General features: G+C 39.6%; 1 protein-coding gene across 1 annotated transcript in view; it reads right to left on the bottom strand.

Moving 5' to 3' along the window:
• LOC126178859 (protein BANP-like) overlaps nucleotides 1-13,879 on the bottom strand; it is a 201,628-nt gene that overhangs the window by 30,864 nt on the left and 156,885 nt on the right. Inside the window, exon 7 of the mRNA XM_049924564.1 lies at nucleotides 5,014-5,127. Within this exon, the coding sequence (XP_049780521.1) occupies nucleotides 5,014-5,127 (114 nt within the window). The remainder of the gene's footprint in view (nucleotides 1-5,013; nucleotides 5,128-13,879) is intronic.

Genomic DNA, 13,879 nt, shown 5'->3' with positions numbered 1-13,879 from the left:
TGACGACAGCACCGGGTAGGAGGGTGCCATCACCAACATCGACACCATCTCTGCATCCTCATCAGCAGGCATGACCCAGTGCAGAGGAGACGGGGCTGGGCTAACTCGCAACGATGGCTGAGGTGATGACGGTGACAGGGGGGTGGTGGATGTGGCCCGAATGGAACAGTCAGATGTGGCAATGGACCCGAGGCCGGAATAGACGAGCACCTGGCACCAGGAAGCTGGAACCCCAGGGCGCCACACGTGGAGGAGACAGCCACTGGGACGGGGATGCCTCCACAGCAGGCAATGGCGGGCATGAGCGGAGGGTGGTGGGGTGGGCTGCCAGTGACAGGGGCCACACCTGTGAACTGGTAGCTTCTGACAGTGAGCAGGGATACAATTGATCAAAGTGGCATTCCACAAGCCCATTGGCTTGAAACTTTGAGCCACACAAGAGAACGTGAAATTTCTGGAGAGCATAGAGCATCTCTGTCCACCTGAGAGTAACGCTGCTGAGCCGGAGTGAGAGATTTAGAGGTGAAAGCAACAGGTCCTTCAGAACCGTTGGCATATCAGTGCAATAAGACCGTGCCGAGGCTGTACTGTGAGGTGCCAGTCACCAAAATTAAGTGCTGGTCCAGAGAGAATGTAGCTACACAAGGGGCCGAGAGTAGTTTGGATTTCAACATTTGAAAAGCAATTTCGCAATTTGACCTCCAGTAAAAAGCTATGTTCTTGAATAGCGAGACATGCAATGGATGGGCCAATGGGGCCACCTCTTGCAGGAATTTATGGTAATAGGCTATCTTCCCTAGGAAATCCTGAAGCTCCTTTGTGGACAAGGGGTGAGGAATAGATGTAACAGAAGAAATGTGGCCTGGAAGAGGGTGAACCTCACCCCACGAGCCCTTGAATCCAAACAAACAGTAGAAGGATGAAAAAAATGAGGTTTCATGAGGTTATATTGTAAGCCTGTGGACTGTAAGACACAATGCAAAGTGCGCAAATTTGTCAAGTGCTCGGCCGTTGAGAAGCCTGTGACAATAAGATCATCAGATAATTAATGCAACCTGCGACAGGCACAGTCAATTGCTCTAAAAGTCATTGGAAAATACCCAAGGCAGTAGCCACTCCAAAAGGAAAGAGCAAATATTAATAGAGACTAAAACGAGTATTCAAAACCAGAACTCGCTGAGACTCTTCGTCACCGGAACCTGCAAATACCCTTCAGACAAATCAGTTTTAGAGACGTACTGGCCACCCAATATTTTCACCAACAGTTCCTCCTGGCATGGAAGAAGATATGTATCCACGATCAACTGCACATCGACAGTGTACTGAGGTCGCCACAGGGGTGATTTTTCCCCAACGGCTTCTGAACTACAACCAGCGGAGACAAACATTCACCAGCCATAACAGGTTGCATCACCCAGAGAGATTGAAGTCTGTCCATTTCTGCTTTCACTTGATATTTCCAAGTGACAAGTATAGGAAGCACATGGTAGAAATGAGGCTGAGCTGTTGATTTCAAAGAAATATGAGAGAAAAATTTGTAGCACACCTTATATCTTCCAAAAACCAAGTCCAAACACTTCTCACAAAGTGTTTCCAATTGAGAAAACAGTACCTCATCAGACGCTAGGGAACTGCATCAGTGTTAGAAAATCCAAATGCCTGAAATGTATCCATACCAAACAAGTTCTCAACACTGACATCAACAACCACCTAAAATGTAATCAAACAAACCACTGCCTCGTATGAGGCAGATGCTGTAAATTGTCCCAACAGCGCAATTTTGTGTTTGATATAACTGACTAGCTTCTATGTGACTGGTGTCAAATACCGTGAGCCTAAACTTGCATAGGTTTGAAAATTCAACAACATCACTGCAGCATCTGTGTAGACCTGTAGCCTGAGCACTTGGAAAAACACACTTCACTTGATAAACAACTTGGGAGAAGCCACAAGCATGGGAGTCACACAGTTTAAGTCCATGTCCGTATCCTGAGCGACCTTCGGCAAACAACACATGTAGGCAATGTGAATTTGCTTCTGGCAAACATTACAAGTAGCCCAGCACTTAGTGCGTGCCAAGCATTCTTGCTGGATGAAAGATAAAGAACGAGATGGAAACAGAGAATGCTGACACTGGTGATGTGGCAGTCACGGCTGCTTGAGCTAGCCTCTGTCTGCTAGCTGCTGGGCCCGCACATTTACTGCCACCACTGCTGCTTCCTCGTGCAAGCTGTCGTCCTAGCAGATGCATCTCTTAACAGAACTGCCGCATCACTCCACACTTTAATTGGATTACCTGGCACCCAAAAAAACTTAAAAAAGATTGCGCTATCTGCAAAACTTCTGCCAACAGGGAATTTCCATAGAGTAAAGCCTTCTGGTGTATTTCCTTATCCGGACCTAAACAAGTAGTTGCGCTGCACACCATCGAAGCATAAGAGTCATTATGGACATCAGTAACAAATTGACACTTACAGCTAAAGCCGTGAATTGCAGCTGCCAAGGCTCTGTATGTCTGGCAAGGTTTCTTGCGGTGTCAGTAGAATTCAACTCGTGGCACTTACCATGCATTCAACTGCAATGGTAGTTGGACAATAACAGTACATCTTCAAAAGTATGAGCTGCTGGTTTTCATAAAGGGGCAAGCTGACACATTGACACACCTTTGGTGGAATCCACAAAAGGAATAAGGATATGCACAAATTTGAGTCTGTCCCACCGAAAGCCAAAACATACAGTCTGAGTCTTTTTTTGTAAGCTTCCCAATCCTCGGCTGAATCATCATACAGAGGAAAAATGGGTGGATGGAACGGTACCCTTTATGTTAATGGAAGCCAACAAAGTTGTCAGTGCCAAAGTAAGCTGTTCAATCAGACCGAGCATCCATAATGATAAACCTGATAAAACCATACCTAAAGACTGCACACGCGGGAACTATTCGAAACTTGCCGCCAATCATCTGGTAACCAACTAACACATGAAACCGATCCGAGTAGCACAAATATGGCTTTATTCACAAACCTCTGAACAATAATGGAAATAAGCCTCTCGTGACTCCAGATGTACCAAGTCAAAAGAATCACACAGAAGATGCAATATAAGCAATACACAGACTAAATGTTGAGAGCGGTACAAACTAAAAGAACATAATGTGAGTGAGTCACCGCTGCTCCGGGTGTATACAGACCCGAGCTGCCAGCAGTCGATGCAGTGGAGGCTGTGCCATGTACACACTTCCTACATACATTCTCTAGTGGCCGGTCCATGCTGATACAGTTAGTGGTCGATTTAAGTACATACACACAGCAACATTACACTCAGAGCACTCACACGCCCTAGCAGCAGGATACAGCAATTACATTTTTCTATTACTGGTTTCAGATCTGAAGATGACCATTTAACACAGATGAAATCAGTAATATAAAAAAATCAAATTATTGGATGTTGGAAGAGAAATTATTGCAAGAAATATGGCAATTGCACTCATCCCTATACACTAAGAGGATCATAGCAGTGCTATAAATCAATACATGATGATGTAAATTAACATTATTGATCAAAAATACTGGATGCATATTTCGGAGTAATGGTGTTCAAATCACTATCTGGCCATTCAGATCTCAGTTCTCCAAGCTTTCTCTAAATAGGTTAAGGTTAATTTCAAGACAATAATTTTCAGAAAGGACTTTTGTGACTTCCTCCCCCATTCTCTCCAACCCAAGTGAGATTTACGTCTCAAAGGACTTCACAATTAACAGGAAACATTCATATTAAAGAAAAAAAATCACTTGCTGGTGAGTACTGGTCTCCATACATGACAAAATGTATTAATTGAATGAACTGAGGTTGTGGCATGTATATTATTCTCTAATTACTCATAAACAATTTCTGCATGCAGCTCAAAACAACAGCCAATAATCTTGCATTTTTTATTGAAAACACAAATGAACACTACTTCATTCACATTATGTAATAGCTTTTTGTAATTGAAGGGAAAAACTTTTCTTTTTTCCTAGGCAATTCTAGGTTGCAGTGAATACATTGTTCATTCTGTTGTTCCACAGTGAGGAGATTCTCGAGAATGTGTAACACGTCAGAAAAAGAAAAATACATACATATAATACTCTTTGCCTTTACAAATGTCTGCTTGTGTCTGTGTACATGCGGATGGATATGTGTGTGTGTGCAAGTGTATACCTGTCCTTTTTTCCCCCTAAGGTAAGTCTTTCCGCTCCCGGGATTGGGATGACTCCTTACCCTCTCCCTTAAAACCCACATCCTTTCGTCTTTCCCTCTCCTTCCCTCTTTCCTGACGAAGCAACCGTTTGTTGCGAAAGCTTGAATTTTGTGTGTATGTTTGTGTTTGTTTGTGTGTCTCTCGACCTGCCAGCCCTTTTGTTTGGTAAGTCTCATCATCTTTGTTTTTAGAAAATACATACGTACATACATACATACATATATATATACATACAAAAGAGCTAAATCTCTAGGTTCTTTTCATAGATACTAAGTGAAATGGTCCTGAAGGATTTGGAGAAGTCACACTTTCTGAATGTATTTTCATTCACAATTTTACACAAAACTTATCAGATATATTGTAAACATATACTTATTGAAATTCATTAGATAATTCCTAGACTATTATGGGGAAAAAAGGGTGGTGGTGGTGGTTATTACGTTACTGTGCCTGCTTGCACGACTGCATAAAAACACTGTAGCAATCCCATATTACATAAAAGCTATATTATGTGCTGTTGTTAGTAACATTTACATCAGTCGGTTCTCCTAAGTAATATGGAAGTACCTTTGATGATATTTACTATGAAAGCTTGCTGAGTATAGATGTAGATAGTAGCCAACCAAAGCAGCAGCAAATATAAATGTTTTACAACACAGTTGTTATTCTAACACAACCACATATAACTTATGAAATTATATTATGTATTATTTTCTTTTGTTAATAGTGTGTGTATATACAACAAAGACTATGAAGCAATATGGAGATATACTTACAGGTACTACCAAACTTTCACTGAAAACTTGAACATGACGCATTTCTTGGAGTCTGGCGAGTTGCTCTGGAGTAGCGTGCAACACCTTAATATCTCCCTCTGGTGTATGGATTAACTGTAAATTTTATTACCAAGATTACAAAAAAATCCACTGAAATGCTATTCTCCCATTGCCCTCACACAGCTTAAAACTATACAGAAAAAACAATTAACCATTTTCATCAAAGATCTGTTAACAAAGGCTATGTTAACAAAAGCTGCCTGTCTGTTTCTCATGGTTAACTGTTAATCTAAAAATGCTGCATCCACAGCAATTATGTTTATGACGAGACAGAGGAAAATTTTCAGCTTTGTCTAAATAGATGCACATCCCGATTTTACTGAAATTCTCCCATAAATAAGAGAATTTCCCCCTTCCTATCACATTACAACACACAAAAGTAATTTTCATGTGGACTTTGCCTCCTGATCTAGAGTTCAAAGTAATGTACTCTGGTGCAAAGATATTAATCAAGCTCCCATGTAGACCAAAGTATGAAAATGGGAATCCCTTCCAATTCAAAAGGAAATTAAAAACATGCGTCATTAGCCACATCCACAAAATACATGATTATCTATACTCAAATATTAAATATTTCCATTAGATAAATGGCAATTAATGGTGTTCATTGCATAGCTGCATGACAAGTAGTAGTTTACTGTAAACAGGACTCTGTTGTTACAGTTATAGGTAGCTATTTTCTTTACAAATTATCAATGTAATTAAGTGAAAATCAAGTTACCAGCAGAAGAAATGTGCTAAGGACTGACAAGCCATGGACAGCTTTGTCTTGTCTCCAACAGCCTGCACAAGCTGCATCACACTTCCTCGCCAGTTTTCTTTGTCAGCAAATTGTAGAGGCGCCACCAAATGTCACTACCAAGAGAAAATACCTGACACAACATTACTGTCGACCACAGTAGCGCTACTACCCAGAGGGCACCGGTCGTCGAGAGCATCCTCTGACAGGCCCACATCAAAATCTGGGTTATAAGGTGGCCCAGGGCCAGCCTGAGTAAGAGTTGTGATGCAATCTGTGAAGTGCAAGCAAGTGTGCAGACAGTTTGGCTCAAGTTCTAGCATCATGCACTCTGTTTGTCATACGCTTGGACTGGACTTGGCTTTGGACTTCTTCCAAAGAAGATTCTGAATATATTTCTTTTTTTAATTAAACCACAGCAGCCCCATTTAGTTTAGTGTGTAACTCACAATTATAAAATGTATGGTCCACTTTATGGACACCTAAGCAAAGTACAAAATCCACTAAGTTCAAGGCAGGAACAAGGGACACTTTCTAGCGAAAATAGCATAGGTCCGACTGAGAGAAAAAAGGCTCTCTCTAGTAGATATAAGCTCTACAATGACTGAGGCCAACAAGAAGGATCCTGCCTTGAATGAAGCAGATGTAAAGTTGCACTTCATGTCAGCAAATGCTCTATGGAGTATGACACACAACTGAACTGTGTGTGATAATTTCTGCTTGTATAACATACTGGATTAACTTTATCTGTTTACTATGTGTACAAACTTGTATATTCAGGAAAAGTAAAAAATATACAATGAAAAATAATTGTAATCATCTAATTATCTGAATTCAGAAAAATGATTGGTCAAGTGGCTAATAAACTGATGTTACTGTAATATGCAAAACACTTACATGTGATCTCTCGGGTTTTCTTGGCATGACTAATTAATCACTTACAACATGATGCAACTATGCCCAACATAAAAAAGAGGGAAGTGATTAGTATGAATTTACTTTAAACATTATAAATCAAATAACGTTATTTTACACGTGTTGTAACGACTGAACCAAAAGTGTTATTAGAGGTGTCTGTCAGTTTATGATTAATTAGTTGGTTATGAAACAAGCTCGAGTAATTTGTCGTATCCCGATCAATTTAAATATTGTCTCTATGACAATGGTAATTTCTGTAAAGGGAAAAATTGGCTGTATTTTCAAAATTTTCGGCATACAATAGCTTACATGTAAAAGTAATTTGAGCACTAGGGTAAAGGTTTCCATCTAAAGAGAGAACGAGGTTGAACAATCATAAATTATTTTCTAGTATTACAACAGATAAGGGACTATGTGTGGTACCTAGAATGTAAATCTATTTAATTTGACAACCAAAGAAAGCAAAAAATAAGTTCAAGTTTAAATTTCACATTTTAAAAAATCATTCATGCAGAAGGATCATACAGATATACAACCATTTGATTGCCACATAAACTCCCACTGGAGGACATAAAAATAGACACCTATGGTACAGAAAATTAGCTGAAAGAGTCAAAAACTAGTCACCATGAATGGATGGAATCTCAACTGGGTCTTACTGAGAGTGTGCCTCGACGCTGGACCATACTTAGCTTGCATTATCATGAACCTATCACCCAGCAGAATGTCTCAAATGAATGAAACGCTGCAGGTGAATCCCGTCAATAAGATGGGTAAAAGAATAGATCTGCAACATTACAAACCAAAAGCCTTTTCCGAGAACTCTTGACAATATTCTAAGAAAAATGTAGTAAGTTTTCTTGAAGGGGAAAAGCTTACTTCCATAAACCAACACAGATTTAAAAGGCATCACTCATGTGAAACTCAACTTGTCCTTTTCTGACACGATATACTATGAGCATAGATGAAGAGTGACACTGGGATTACAAATTCTTAGATTTCCAGAAACTGTCACACACAGTGTCACACTACAGACAGTTACCAAAGGTTCAAGCTTATGGGACAAGTTCTCAGATATGTGAGTAGCTGAAAGACTTTCACCTGGCATTGTCAGGAGTACCGCAGGAAAGTTTGATAGGATTACTCTTGTTCTCTGTATACATAAACAAACTCACGGCCAGAACAAGCAGCAACATGAAATAGTTTGCTGAGGATGATGTAATGTACATGAAAAAATCCTCTTCGAGTGACATGGAAGGATACAAGGTGACTTGGATAAAATTTCTGTTTGGTGTGATGAATGGCTGCTTATTGTAAATGTGTGAAAATGTAAGCTCATTAAGATTGTTAGAAAAAATAATCCTGTAGTATTCAAATATAGTATTAGTGGAGGTGCTACTCGACACAGACACACTGATTACATATCAAGGCATAACATTGAAAAGTGACATGAAATGGAATAAGCACACAAGGTCAAGGTCAATGTCAATTGTGGAAAGCAAATGGCCAACTTCAGTTTATTGAGAGAATTCTAGGAAAGTGTAGCTCATCTACAAAGGAGACAGCATACGGAACACCTGTGCCAACCATTTTTGAGTACTCGAATTTTTGGAATCCTGCCAGGTTGGATTAAATGAATACACCAAAGCAATTAAGAGTCATATTGCTAGATTTGTTACTGGTAGGTTTGATCAAAATGGAGTGTTACAGAAATGCTCCAAAAGCTCAAATGGGAATACCGGGGGTGTGGGGGTGGGGGGGTGGGGGGTGGGGGGGGGGGTGAGGGGAAGATCAAGTTCTGTTCACAAAACAGTGTTGAAAAAGTTTAAAGAACCAGCATTTGTGGCTGACTGCAGAACAATCCTGCTGCTCCCATCAGCGTTAGAATTGCAAAGACAAAATAAGAGAAATCAGGGGTCGTCTCACTCCATTTGTGAGCGTAAAGGGAAGGAAATGACTAACAGCACCTTACGGTGGCATGTGGAGTATGTGTGAAAAAGTGAAATTCTGGAAATAAGGAGAGGTTGCTTATATAAATGTAAATAGTTTCAGAGGGGAGAATTCATAGGAAAAGTGGAGTACCTAAAACAGACAGCAAATATATTAAACTAATTGCATCTAGCAAGTCTTGGACTTACATGTGAAGAATAAGGAGTAGTACTTTAAGGTTTTGGTGTGATATGACTGTTTTACGTTGTTGATACACTATTTGAAACATGACCTGCAACAATATGTGCCAGGATAGAATCTTATAAATGACTTGGCATTGTGATGAAATGAATTTGGTATTAGGCCATTAGGCAATGGAATAATATTAAAAACTTGTACAAGACAAGAGTTTTTGTGTGTCTGTCCTGGATCTCCTCCCAAAGCCCTGGATTGATTTCAACCAACTTTGGTACAGAAACAGGTAGGAAACATGGCTATCAGCACTGTGGGTTTTGTAGTCAAGTAGATCCAAAAGGAGAGAAGACCACTTTCTTTTCCAGCCCCTTGCATGACAGGAATTTTGTGTGGAAACAGTATCAGACTGCTTTACTTTTCAAGCCCCTGATGTGTAGCCAGCCCTGCATGACAGGTGTGTTGCAAGAATAGTATCGGTTTGCATTGCTGGGACCACATGTGCCAATGAGCATGGCTGGGGACGGGTTGAAATGGTTAGAGGATGGGATGGGAGGGGAAAGGGGGCGTTGAGGAAATGGAAAGAGAGAGGAGAGGAGGGAGAGATGCACGAGGTAGATGGAAGGTGTAGAGGGAGGGGAGGACGATATGTTCAGAGAGAGGGGGTGAAGGAAATCGACAAAGAGAGGGGGAGGAGTAGATAGATAGGTAGAGAGAGAGAGAGAGAGAGAGAGAGAGAGAGAGAGAGAGAGAGAGAGAGAGATAGAGGAGATAAGACGGAAGTGGGAGGACGAAGTGGGAAGGAGCGATCTGGTTTTGCAGTCGATGTTGATGGTTGTCCCAGATTAACCCATGATTTTTCCAGTTTAGGATTCTTAAAATAAATCCATTTTCCATCGCCAGTAACAAGTCGATGCAAAATTGATTTTCTTTCATGTCTTTGAAGCAATATTTGACAAATGGTTTTTCGTGTTTCCATCTATCTTTCATTCAATTCATGTGGCACCCATTTTCCACACTTTTGGATCTTTCCCATAGCTTTCAAACGGTCAGAAATTGTTTGTTGTGCAACATTTAGCATTGCTGCCATTTGCTTCTGACTCAAAGTATCATCTTCATCCAATATTGCTTGCAATTCGGCGTCTTTGAACTTTTTGGTGGTCTTCCACTTTCTTCATTTCTTACATAAAAATCATTATTTCTGAACCGTTGAAACCATCTTTTGCATGTTGTTTCAGATAGAGCATGATCACCATATGCCTCGACAAGCATTCAATGTGACTCTGCAGCACTTTTTTTCAAATGAAAACAAAAAATTAATGCTCTCCGCAAATCATCACTTTCTGGTACAAAATTCAACATTGTTAACATGATGAAAACATATGATGTTGTTTGTTCCATGACTTGATGTATACTAAATATCTTAGACAGATGTCATACCAACAAAAAAAAGAAAGCTTGTTTACAACATATGTTCCCTATCGACACTTTGTATCTTAACGCTCATTTCATAACGGTACACCTGGTATTTCCGCATATTTGGATTCACTTTGTTCTGTGAACTCACTGTGATTTACAGATGGTTATGAGTGATAATGAAGAGCAATATTCTGTGCATAGGATAGTTGTTAGGCCACGTCTTCTTCATGTGTGCCAGTAGACATTAGAAAATGAACTAAATATAAAATACATTATGTCTTAAAATTTTTCAACAAACTTGCTTCTGACAGGAAGCTAGATAGAACGTTACTCTGGCCAAGCATAAAAACTGGCTGCAGAAAAATGTCACAAAAAGAACAGTGCAACATGTTAGTGACACTGAAACTTCTTCAGATGCTTTAGGTATGGATGCTTTCATCTGTCATGAAAGGGATATAAATGGAGAAGTACATTTACTCATACAGATGATTTTAATAAAGAGGTGGTCTGCAAGGCTGTGGTAGAATTCTACAATAGAGGATAGTATCATATGACTACTAAATTCTGTGCAAAACTATAATATAAAATTGAGTATGAGGGCTCTGAAATGTCTGTTCCCCCCCTTCTAAATGACACTGGTTTTAAAACCCAACACTGTGATAATGGATACAACTTTCTTATGGACTGAAGAGAAATTGCCACCCCAAGAGCTACATTTTTGCTGATTATGTATTTATTGCATAATGAGGACAATAGGCCTGTGGTTTATCTGTTGAGTTTCACTAAACCATATGTACAAATATATCTGACATGACTCCAACAGAAATAGTGGCCTGCAAATGCCTACAGACACTTTTTTATAGTGAATATCAGTGTTTTGGTTGATGGTGGTAGTGATGAAGAGACTGTAACAGTTGCTAATATAATCCTTTAAGGTGTTAGCGAATGTTCTTGGTCATAGTAAGGGGTATCATACTTGTATATGTTCATTTCTTCCATTAACCTGTGGATGTAATTGGCTTGTTCACAGTTTGCGTATATGTAACAAATGGCATAAGTGCTTCACCAATTCTGACTTGTTGCCCTGAGCCATGATCATCGTTTCTGGAACACTGAGCTTCAGTACCCAATTATTTACCAGTACATGTGTTATTGTGTACGTCTGTTGGTTTGGGATAGTGATCATACCAGCATAGCAATGGTCAGAGGTCAGCGGTTTTCCACTTGGGTCTGGCTAAAATGTCCTAAAATATCCTTCCAATAATTTTGAAAGTTAGTAACTTACAGCAACCCCTGTAACAGCACATGATGTTAATTTAGCCCAGACGTTGCACACATGGCACACAGTTTTTAACATGAGGCTCTATGTCTTGTCTACACGTTCTCCAACAGTAATGTTCAGTTACTCTTGGATCTGTGGTTCTACACCCTGGATGAACAGACAACATGTTGTTTGCCCTTTGCACTTAGCAATGCTGCGACCTGCTATCCATACTACACCAATTTTTCTGTTACGTCCATTCTCATTACCATTACTATGTTTCTCACCAAGTTTGCAAACTACTTCAAAATCAAAATCCAACCAGTTTTAATGACCTGTGTAAGTCTGCCTGAAGGATACTTTAATTCCAATAACCACTTTAACATTGCATGATCTGTTAACAGCTTAAATTTTTTTCTGATACAAGTAGCAGATAAAGTACGTCACACCATACATCAAGCTTAACATCCCCTTTTCACCAATAGGAGAGCTCCTTTCTGCTTTGATAAATTGTCATGACGCATATGTGACTGGATGTTCCTTACCCTACACTTCTTGACTTAGAAAACAATCTGTCACATTACTGCTAGCATCACACAATAAAATACACTCTTTCTCATAATTCAGAAAGATCAATAGGGGACCAGTTGTTAATTATTCTTTTAATTTTTCAAATGTGCTTTCACAGTCTGGTGTCCGATTCTTTGATGATGTTTCTTTCTAATTCTTTGCTTCTTCTTACACCATGCTATTGTTGATTAATTCTTCCAGAAATACAAGAATATTTGTTTCTTTAGCCTGTTTGCATTCATTCCTGTAGCTGTTTCCAACAACGGTTAATCATTGCTGATTTTTTCTATAAATTTTTGTAGATCTCCTTATTACCACTCATCTTCCAACCATCTGTAATTTGTATGGCACCTTTTTTCTAATCCCTTTGTGGTGATTATTATTATTATTATTATTATTATTGTTATTGTTATGCCAGCTGCAAATTTGATATACTGTGTATCTGCACCACTGAAACACATATTTAATGTTCATTCTAGTATCATCATCACATATATATAATTTACGAGAATTTTTACAATGCTGGCAGTAGACATATTCCTCTATTTTCCTTGTGCAGTTGCTGCCTGTTACACCATCAATGGGATTTATTTGCACACATAGTTGCAAACACAGAAGTTCAACCTCTCCAGAGGTTTCTATATCTCACAAGGAGACCATTAGACCTGTAAATCAGAAATTTTGATATGTCTGACATATGCCTGAGCATGTGGCTAACGGTTTTTCATCCAATGGCTCACAGTTTCCAAGGAAATCAATTTTGAAGTTTTTTCCTTACTTCCTATACCAGTAATGTGAGCTTTGTTCTAAGATAGTGAGAGTAGCACCAGTGGCTATAGTTCACAGTTATATTGCAGACAGCACAAGTTCAAATCCTGTCTGTGTACTATTCTTTTCAGTTTCATCGTACAGAATATCATTAGATAGTACGTGTCATGAAAAACTATTCCAAAATAGTGGTTTTTGTTGTAGTAATTTTGTTAATAAAAAAAGGTTTACCAGAAGTATTCTTCAAATGTCTATTCTATTTGTGGCACATATTTATAATTTGAAATTGTTACGGCGTAAAGTCAACGCCGGCACGCCGTTTGAGCTGACAGAGAAGAGATGGCTCCCTCCAGGAAAACAACACGACAGCAGCGGCCCGTAGGCGAAGAGGACATAAGCACCGTGCCCGACTAGAGGCAGCCCACTTCGACAGCAGCTTCAGTGTTAACCACTTCATTAGCCGACACATCGTAGCTTCCTCATTGGAATCTCTAGGTAGCACAGATTTCTGTTTGTCTATTCTAAAGAAGACTGATTATTTTGGATGTCACCCTTTGCCTGCAACACATCTATCAAAATTAAGTATTTTACTTATCTCGTTGTAATAAAACTCATTAATACGATTTGTTTGATTGTTTGCCTAGCGAACCAAGTCTGCAGGATTCCTAGACACAACAACAAGGCGACGAGGATGTGATAAACAAGGCGACAACCTATTACCATTCGAACCCCAAGTCGCCAGCTGCTACTGATTGTCTCAGTCTTGTTTCGTTGCGGGCTTTTGTGTTTTGCTGGTGCCTTAATTCTACCTTTGTCTTTTCTTTTCAGGGGTGTTTACATATTTTAAAAGTGTCTCTTATACTTTTTTTCAGGTGGGCCTTGCAGAAATTTTCTCTGCTTGTGTGCTTATTTTTATTGCTAGCGTTGTCTATTTATTTCATTTGCTTATTCCAAAATGAGCAACCGACCTCTCCCACCCCCTGCTCAGGTGTCACAGCTGCAAGCGACAG

Source organism: Schistocerca cancellata, chromosome 1 (assembly GCF_023864275.1).
Source record: "Schistocerca cancellata isolate TAMUIC-IGC-003103 chromosome 1, iqSchCanc2.1, whole genome shotgun sequence".
Lineage (NCBI taxonomy): Eukaryota > Metazoa > Arthropoda > Insecta > Orthoptera > Acrididae > Schistocerca > Schistocerca cancellata.
The sequence above is the reverse complement of the archived record's forward strand: the minus strand, read 5'-3'. Positions and strand labels throughout refer to the sequence as shown.